A 9564-nucleotide genomic window follows, 5' to 3' on the forward strand; every position below is an offset into this window, starting at 1 on the left:
AGGAATGTTTTCTATCAACTTCTTCCTAACACCGTGAAACGGGGAAGGAGCCCTTTCCACCTCTGCCCAGAGCTCGCTCCAGCTGTCCTTTCCCCAAAGCCTGGTGAATGCTGGGCCCCAGCTGCCAGCACCCCGGAGGCCCTCCTGCAGGAGGCTTTAATGGGGCTGTGGTCCCTGGAGGTTGGGGTGGGGGCTGTATGCTTGGCAGTGAGGCTGAAAACGCACCTTGAGAGTGTTACTCAGCTTGCTGTCAGGGGAGCAGACGTGCAAAGAGACAGCGGGAGGCCGTGAGGCCTTCCCCGACTCTGGGAGCTTCCCAAGCACCAACCAGGCAGCAGAGCCCCTGAGGACACAGGACGAGCGTGGCAGTCCGTGTCCCGGACTGGCTTTCACACCCTGAAGAGGTCAGGAGTGTGGTCCACAGGTGACCAAGCCTCTCATCAAAGATATTTGCTCAATAGACTGAAAAGGGGGTTGGATACCAAGGGAGAAAGTCTTCTGGTGGAAACAACCCAGGAAGCCTGGCCAGGACCTGCGCACAGACAGCCAAACCCCAGCAAGTGCAGAAGGCCTTTGGGGCCTGTTTCTCCACTTCCGGCCCCAGATCTGTTCAGACAACTGCCTCGCTCTCCCACCCTCGCCTGCCTTGGCTCCCCCTGACCCAAAGGCCTGGAGACGGCACAGCCGAGGAAGTGGGAAAGAGAAGACGTTTAGGGAGGGCAAATCCAAGCAGCCTTGGCCTGGCTGGAATATTTAATTTTTTAAAAAAACTAGCAGGACGTTGCACTTTTAAAAGAGGGGCAGTGAACGATACGGAAAATATTATACAGTCATTGCAGAGACGGGCGCCGGCCAGTGCCAAGTGTGCTGGGCTCAGCTTCACCACTTCACCGCCACGTGGGCAGGGACAGAGAGAACATCTTGAAGACAGACACTGAAAGGGGGCCGACAGGGGGCAGAAAGACAGGTCGGGGAGAGCCAGGCTGCAAGGAGGGGGCTCTAGGTTCCCTCCACGCAGGGCGGCCCCAGGCGCAGACTGGGTCTTCCAGTAAAAGGGGGCGTGATCACTCAAGGGTTTACTCTTATCCAAGAGCACACACCCTGGGGGGCCGGAGGGTTGCTTTATCTTCTGTTTCAGTAGAACCTTTATTTTTGACCGAGAAGAGAAAACGAAAGAAAGGAAAGGCCCGGGGAGCTTGGGGGTCCGAGGTACGGGAGGCTCGTTCCATTGGAACTTTTCCTGGGGGTGGGGGGAAGGGAGGCTCCAGCGCCGAGGCCACAGGGAGCGGGCGGGCCGGCCTGGGGGACTCGCGGCCCCCGCCCCGCCGGGACGTCCAAGTCCAGGGCCTGGCACCCTGTCCCCTGGCGGGAGCGGCGCCCCGCCCTAGAGAGGAGGCCCCTCCAGCGGGAACGCGCTCAGGGCTCAGCTGGAGTGCGGCCCCGAGCCTAGCACACTTGGCCGGGGGATCTGCCGACTCCGAAGCGGCCTCCCTCGCCACCCCCGCTCGCCCCTCAACTTGACCCGCTGGGGAGGCGGGCGCTGCCCCCGCCCCTGGCGCCGCGGGGGGTCCGGGACGGGAGACTGCGGGGCGCCCCGGGGCAGAGGGGCGGGAGCCGCGGCGCGCCTCCGGGCCCGCCCCGCCCGCCGCGGATCCGGCCCGCCCGGCCCCGCGCCCCCTCCCCCTGCGCCCCGGCCCCGCGCGGACCCACCTGCGGTGGCCGCGGCGGCGCCCTCGTCGCTCTGGTTAAACTCGAAGAGGAAATCAAAGTCGAACTCCTGGTCCTCCTCCAGCCCCGTCATGTTGGGTCGGGGGTCAGAGATCAGAGGGTCAGGGGTCGGGGTCCGAGGTCAGGGGTCCGGGGTCGGAGGTCAGGGGCAGGATCGGATTCGGGGGTCGGGGAGCTGGTTGGGGTTCCGGGTCGGGGTCCGGGGTCGGGATCTAGGCTGGAGTCGGGCGGGGTCCGGCTGTCAGGAGTCAAGGCCTGGGTCGGGGTCCTGGACTGGAGTCAGGCTGGGGTCCGGGCTCGGGGTCGGGGTCGGGATGCCGGGTCGGGGTCGGGGTCGGGGTTGGGGGCCTGGAGGGGGTCCGGTCGGGGTCCGGGGTCGGGGCCCCGGCCGCGGGCACCTGTGGTCGAGGCGCCCGGGGCTCGGCTGCGCCCTGCGCTCGGCCGCGCGTCCTCGGGTAACGTGACTCCCGCTCGCGCCCCTCCCCCCGGCCCTCCCCCGCCGCGCCCCTCCCCCCGCTGTTTCCGGGTTTACATAAACAAGCAGCTTGCCGGCCGCCGGCTTCCGAGTTTTAAATAAACTCTCCCCGCGAGCTGGAGCGCACGCCTTTCACTGGCGTCCCGGCTCGCCGCGCTCACACCCGCGCCCGGGGCCCCCAGGAAGCTCTCGGCGTCCGCCCGCCCGGCGCGAGCAGACCCCCCGAGTGCCCCCCGGGTCCGCACTCGGGGGGATACGCGTGCGCCGGGGACTGGGGGGAGGGGACACGGGGTCCAGCCGCCTCCGTCCGCCCCGCCGCCCGAGCTCCCCTGCGGCCGGAGCCGGGTGGGCAGAGGCCGGGGGCGGGCGAGGACGGGAGCGGGCGGTGGACCCCCGCCCGCCTGCAGTCTCACTCCTGGGAGGCGGGGACAGTGAGCGGGGCCGGCTGGCTGCACCCGGAGACAGAGGGTCGCGAGGATCAGTACCTGCGTCCCGAATTGCTGCTGGCGCCGCACCAACCTACTGAACGTGCCTAGAGGGGCCTCCCAGCTGCGGGGCCCCTCCTAGGACGGGGATCAGCCCGTCTCGGTTGCTGCCGAGTCTACAACGCGCACGTCCAGCCGAAGCCCCGCAGCCTGGGCCCGGAGTAGAGTTCCCTGGACCGCAGGGCTCGCTTTCAAAGGAGCAGCTTCTTCCCCAGCCCGCTGCGGAAGAGCAGCGGACACAGGGAACACCGCCGTCCAGCCCCCAGAGCCCGAAAGAGGAAGGTGGGAGGCTGGTCGGGGCTGGCAGCGCGCTCTCCTTCGCGCCTTGAGGCCGGGCTGCTGCTCGCGCCTGCCGCCTTTACGCGCGGCCTTCCCCTCGCAGGCTGATGCCCAACTGGCACCCCTTCCTCTTTGGGACCCCGTTCACTTCAGTCCCTCAGATTCCTGAAACACGCGTGCACGCGCCTGTGCGCGCACAGGTAGCCTGCCAGCCACCCGTGAGTGACTCCAGAGCTTTCCCAGGTGGAGGGAGAGCTCGCGGGGAGGTGAAACCCAAGGCCCGGACGCAGAGCAGCCCGTCCGCACAACATCAGTATAAAAAGCGGGGCCCACCTGAGCACCGGCTCTCCCCAGGACTTTGTCCCAGGTGTCAACAGACACTAACTTCCCGAGAATCTTGGCACCCCGTGCCGCCGGCATCCGGAAGAGCAAGAGGACGGTGGCCGAGGCAGAGGCGTGAGAGGCTGAGGATCACCCACGTCGGGGCAGTCGAGTGGGAAAGAGGAGGGTGCACAAGTGTCCGTTTCTGCAACTCCGCGGCTCATCAGATGAGGCCTGCTCTCTGCCCTGCGGGCCCTCTGGCCCCGTGGGGATTGCTTTTTTCGGAAGCATCTAACCTGGGAATCACGCGACCCCTCCCGCAAACCTTTTCCCTCTCATGACCCTTTCCAAATCGCTGGTTTTCTCCAGTGATAAACTATAGTTCACTTTGGCCTGATTTAGTTTCTAATAATAGTTCTATCTTTGAGATGTATGTTGGAGGGCTGTTTTGTTTTAGTTTGCTTTTTTTGCTGACCTTCAGGCAAATGGAAGTTCTGTTTTCCGCTCCGAAGCCACAGCATTTCATTTTCTCTCTCTTCGGGGTTATTTTTTAAGTTCAGCCACCTTCTCACCCCCACCAAAAATTTACACACGAACAACAGCCTCTACCATCTGTTTAGACTAAAACTTCTCGCTCAACTGTTCTGTCCAGGAGAAAGTGGCTCTACCCTGCCGGGTGCACCCGAGCCCCCCCGGGGTCAGGACTTGGGTCTGCTTTATCCTAAGGCCGAGCTGATCCCCACCTAGTTTCACATCCCCAACCAAGGTAACCGGATAGGGTGGCCGTTTTTTAACTGCTCCTCTTAACAGCACCCCAGTGCCTTTCGTCTTGTAAATGGTTTGGAGCTATTTGCCAATTCAGCAGACACTCCCGTCTTGATGGAAATGTTTAGCTGGCGCTTCCTGTCAGAGGCTGCCGGTGTGCACCGGGCCCAGAACTCCAGCCCTGGGTGTGACAGAGCAGCAGGGCCTTTTCTAATCTGGATTAGGAAACAACGCCGCGAAGTTAAGTGGCAGGAGAACAGCACAGGCTTTGTTCCGTTCTGGAGAGCCCCGGGCATTCTGTGTGGAACAACCTCTGAATGGGTGGGTGGGTGGGTGTACCTACAAGGCCTGCATTTCTCTGCATTCCCCATGCAAAAGAACAAGCACAGGGCCTTCCCAAACAGCAGCGCCTAGTGAGCTTTTACAAGATGCTCACTAAACCGGAGGGAAGCGCTGGGGGATCCCTGAGATTCTCAGATGGGCAACTAGAGCCCGGTCGGGCCTGCGGGGGAGGCCAGATCCATTCCGGCAGCGCTCAGCGAGGCAGGCGTGGGCCTGCAGGCAGGGTCTCTGCCTCTCATACCCTGTGCCTGGCTACAAGAGGGATCAGATCGTACTTTCTGTTTAGCCTAATTCTGTAGTCCTTATAAACACACCCATGTTTGTTTAGTCAAAGGGCAGCATCATGCCTGGCGTGCGCCTCTAGCAGGGACACCTTCAAATGTATTTTCTTAAACTGGAAACACGACAAATCACCACCACCCCCCATAGATGCCTCTTCCTCTCGTAAGAGAAAAAAAGCTTCTTTATTGCAGACAGACCACCGCCTGTTGAAGTAAAGAAACCTAAACTTTCAAAGACCCACCTTTTCAAAAAGCAGTGATAAGAAACTTTGAAATAAGTGTCAAGGATGTAAAATCAAAATCTCGACAACTTTTAAAACCTTTTTAACAGTAAGAGCTTGTCCTGTGAACGTCACCTGCCGTTTACATTTAAACATTTTCTAAATTGGGATGAAATGGTGAGAAACATAAGATACATCTTCCTCCCTTGATGAAAATACGTACAGATAACATAAGACATCAAGACACTGACCCTGTACCTATGTTCTTATATTGAATGTACGGTCTTGAGCTCACATTTGCTAAAGATAAGGAAGTTCTCCGAGCTGGCAGTCTTTGAAAACTGCAGTTGCAATGCAAGAGAGGCCACCTTTATTAGAATCGTGCAGGAGACAGTGGCATTTACTTCCTAGCGCTCCCCATAAGGGTGTCTGCCCTACAAAATATGAGAACTCATCGTGCATTGGCAGGCCAGGCAGCTTTCTTAAAATAATTTAGACAAAGTACGTCAGGGTTGATACGGCATTTGGAGAGGTGTCTCCCAGTTTCCAACATGGTCCCTAACTAGGATGCTAGTCACCCCTTTCGGAGGCTGTCTTCAGACACCTTCAGGAACGCTGTAGGAACTCTGGGCTGCTTTGGTCAGGGGTGGGAGGGCTGCTGAGAGGGTGCGGGTGGGGGGACTGTGAACCTAAGACGGCACGCGGGAGGGTCGCAAAGCGCACTGTCAGTAGTGGCGGCCTTGCCGTCACCAGCCTTCAGGGCAGGGCAGACACTTGTGCCATCTTCGTGACTCTGAACAAGTAGCTGGAAACTCGGCGGTCTCTTTTCAAACTGTCCTGGAACATCTACGGTTGGAACTCTCAACTCTCTAAGATTGCAAACTGTCTTGAATCAGGGGCTGTGCCCGACCGCTCCTTTGACGGCTTTTAGTCCTGCGGGTCGAGCCACCGGCGGGGCAGCGCCACACGGAGCGGTTCGCGGGGCCCAGCGCCTGGAAAGAATCTGCCACCGACTCAGCTCGTGGAGGGGCGCAGAACACCGCCCCCCCGCCCGCAACCTCACTGTACGGCTGGTCTTCCTGGGGCCTTGCCCCACGGGGGAAGAAACCGGCCATCCCCCTTTCCCAGAGAAACCTCGCTGCTTTCCAAAGTGTCCTTCCTTCGTGGTTCTGACGGCCCAATACCTCGCCCCGTCCCCCAGCCGCCTGCATCTGAACTGAGTTTCTACAGCCGGAGCAGCCGCGAGGCTGCACCCGCAAAGGCCAAGTGCGCGCACTCAGCGCTAGAGAAGAGGAGACACCTATTGGCAAGAAGGCGCGCTCGAAATCAGGGCTGCTCTGGGGAAACACCAGGGGGACACCGCTTCCCAATCTGTGCAGCGCGCCCGCCGCGCGCCCGGGCGCCCGCGCCCCTCCCTGCGCGCGGACCCTGGACCGGCCTGCTCGCCCCTCCGCGGGCCGGGACCCCGCCGGGCGTGGGTCGGACGGGCGCGGGCCGCACGGGCGCCGGGCTCGGGGCCGGGGGCCCCCGGGGGCCGCGGCGGGGGTCTGCGGCCGCTCCGGCTTACCTTCCTCTGCCGACTTCATTATGCCGCCGGCGGGCGCAGAGGGCCCCAAAGTTTCTCCGCTCCCGCAGACTGCAGCCGGAGGGCCGAGTGGAAACTTGGAAGGGACTGGAAAACTGGTACTTGGCATCCACGCGGCGGCGGCGGCGGCGGCGGGGAGGAGGAGGAGGAGGAGCGGGCGTCTTGCGCCGCCGCACGGGGCCGGGTCTCCCGAGGAAGGACGCCTCTCCCCCGGCGGACGCGCGCCGGCCCGGGCTCAGCGCCGCGCGCCCCAGAGAAATGCTGTGAGGGGCGTGTGCGCGCGTGGCGGGGCCGGGCCGCGGCGGCCTCGGGAGCCCGGCAGGGTGACGGGCGGCGGGGCTCGGAGGTGTGCGCCCGCGCCCCGCTCCCCGCGCCCGGCCGCCCTCCCCGGCGCGGTGACTGCCTGTGCCGGCGAGTTCGGAGCCTCTGAGTCGCGCTCTGACGCAGGGCCGCGCTCTGCCTCCTGCCTTTTTAAAGCTGGAAAACACCTCCCCCGCCTCCCCGCCGGCCCGGCCGCTCCCGCGCCCCCTCCCTGCCGTGACATCACGCCCCCGCCCGCCCGAGCCAGCGCTGGGCCCGGGGGACCAGCGGCCGAGCGCCCGCCCCTCCCCGCGCCGGGCAGCCGCTCGCCCGGCCCGCGGGGCGCACAGGGGGCGGGCAGGGGCGCACCCGCCGCACGGCCCGGCCCGGACGCCTGGGTCCACGCGGGTGTCCTGAGAGAGCCACACTCTGCTTTAACGAGGGGGCGGGGAGGGGGGCCGGAGACGAGGGGGGTGCCGAGAGGGCCCTGCATGCTGAAGTCATTATGTAAAATCGCAGGCTTTCCCTGCTGTGGAAATTTGGAAAAGCGCTTCCACTGGCAGGCCCGAGAAAGGAAATTCCCATCCCTCTAAATTACTAACAGATTGCACGGCAGTCCCAGTCCCGGGACGTGGAGTTATTGTCATTTTTCTTTTGTAAATATCTGAGCGACCCAGATTGCCTGTTGCCCGGCCGGCTGGGGGGAGGGGAGGTCTTGGAGAACCGCGAGCCCCTCCCCGGGCTCCCAGCCGCCGGCCCCAGGCCCGCCCCAGAGGGCCAGGGGCGGTTTGCGGGCGCGACTTGGGGGTTTCTAACCGACGGGGGCCGCTCCGAGGACCGAGAGCCGGCGCTCGGGGAAACCTCTCCAACCGGCCCGTTTCGCTTTACACTTCCCTCTTTCAGACCTTTTGCTGCTTCTCCTCGGCGCGGCTCAGCGGCCAAACCGGGGCCGTACTTTCGTGCCGGCCTTGGATGGAAGGGACTGGAGTGTTCGTTCGGGCGGTTAAAATGTCTGGTGGATAAAAATCATAAATCTATCGCACGACACCCTATGTGGTTTAAAGTAAACCCAAAGCAAAAGACTTGTCTGCCGCGGGGACCAGGAGGCCTGCAGGTCGCGCGGGTGGGCACCCTAAACGACTCCACGCCCGGGACCTGGGGAAAGTGGGGTGCGACATTTGACGCCCATCTGTGTGTTTCGCTGCCCCTTGGGCGCGATATGAAACATAAGAAGGTGCCCGGCGGGGGCGATACCCGCGTCACCGCCGCCGGTTACCGGCTCATCCCAGCGGCGTCGACCGGACAGGACTGAAATCCCTTCTTCCGGCGCAGGTCTCCCCTCGGGTGTCTGGCGGGTGTCAGGACACTTTTCGGGCGCCACTACCTGTGGGTCTGCTCCCACCGCGAGAGCCGGGCCTGGCACGCGCCTGGTGCTCCAGGCAAAGGGAGGGGGGAACCCCGCGTGGACACCTGGGCTGGGGGTGGGGGACCCCACGAGGAGGCTGGAGGCCTAAGAGGGGGACCTCGCGAGGATGGTGAGGCTTGGGGGAGTCGCCAGGACACCGGGGCTGGAGGGACCCCGCGAGGACGACGAGGCTGGGGGGACCCCGCCAGGATGCCGGCCGCGGGGCCGGGGGCCGGGGCGTGCAAGCGAGCCGGAGGCCGCCAGGGGGCGCTAGGGTCGGGCCGCCCACGCCCCTCCCTCGCCCCTCCCTTTAAAATGACCCGGCCGCTGGGCGTTCTGGCGTCGCCAGACCTGGGTGCCAGGGTTCTGCCGGGCGAGTTCGCGTGGAGAGGTCCCGCCCCACTCCCGGGACGGGCCAGGAGGAGGGGGCCGAGGCCTTGCGGGGGGCGAAGGGGGGTGTGGAAAGTTGTATGAAAATAAAGACTGTCTCTCACCCCCTCCCGTCCGCCCCTCTCGCGCTTTCACACGCGCGCGGGACCGTCGCCCGGTCCTGGAGCCCGCGGGACCCCCTGGGGCCGGGGGCGCCCCGGGCTGCAGGAGGGCCGAGCTGGGGGCTCTTGGCTGCCACTGCCCCTCCTCCTCCTCCTCCCCTTCTTCCAATAAATAATTTCCACTCCATCCAGAAAAGCTCTTTTCCTGTCTGCTCTCAACGCGCCCCTTATTCCCCCGCCCGGGTGACGGAATCCCCGTCTGTTTCCCTCTGTTTAATTCCGTTGCCGGGACCACGGTGGCCGCGCGCCAGGGCGCAGGGAGTTCCGGGGGCGGCGGCGCAGCTCTGTGGCCAGCGCGCCCCCGGGTCCGCCTCGGGCCGGTCCTGCGGCCACCGCGGGACCACGGGCCTCGGTCCCCGCGGCCGCGGCCCCCCGCGCTCCCCTTCCGCCTCTCCGGCTCCTCCGGCCTCCTCTCGAAGTGTGTTTATAGCTGCTACTAGGAGAGACGTTACACGGATTTTATTTTAAGGATGGGTGATGACTAACGAAGTTAAAAGGAGCTTAGGACAGAAAACAAGACTATTTTTAGATTACTGTTGTTTCTGTGGATTATGGGCAAATACACCCAAAGAAGCTTACCGTTTTCAAAGTCCCTTTGGATGCTAAATCCTTTCTCTTGGAGCACACTTGGGTAATTCATCCACCCTGCCCAATATTTTCTATAGACTCTGCAGTCGCCGCCGTTGCTCGGGTTTCTGTGTTTAAGCACAACTGCTATGGAGACGCCACCCTCAGTGACGTGGGCGGTCCGGGACCTGGTCAGGAGGACCTGGGAAGCCCTGGCCTGGCTGGAGCTGCCCTGAAGGGGATGCTGTGTCCCCCGCCC

At 63.4% G+C, this 9564-nt stretch overlaps 1 protein-coding gene across 5 annotated transcripts in view; it reads right to left on the bottom strand.

The window, feature by feature from the left end:
• Positions 1-6774, bottom strand: part of NFATC1 (nuclear factor of activated T cells 1) — a 99665-nt gene extending 92891 nt beyond the window's left edge. The window contains exon 1 of one of the 5 annotated variants that reach the window (XM_059040474.2): positions 6465-6772. In XM_059040474.2, coding sequence (XP_058896457.1) covers positions 6465-6591 — 127 coding nt within the window. In that variant the 5' untranslated portion in view covers positions 6592-6772. Of the gene's footprint in view, positions 1-1710; positions 2176-6464 lie in introns of those variants that run through there. The other 4 variants (XM_059040477.2, XM_067014585.1, XM_067014586.1 and 1 more) reach the window with 4 other exon arrangements.
• Between the last annotated feature and the right edge of the window lie 2790 nt (positions 6775-9564).

This window comes from Kogia breviceps, chromosome 15 (assembly GCF_026419965.1).
Source record: "Kogia breviceps isolate mKogBre1 chromosome 15, mKogBre1 haplotype 1, whole genome shotgun sequence".
NCBI classification, from domain to species: Eukaryota; Metazoa; Chordata; class Mammalia; order Artiodactyla; family Physeteridae; genus Kogia; species Kogia breviceps.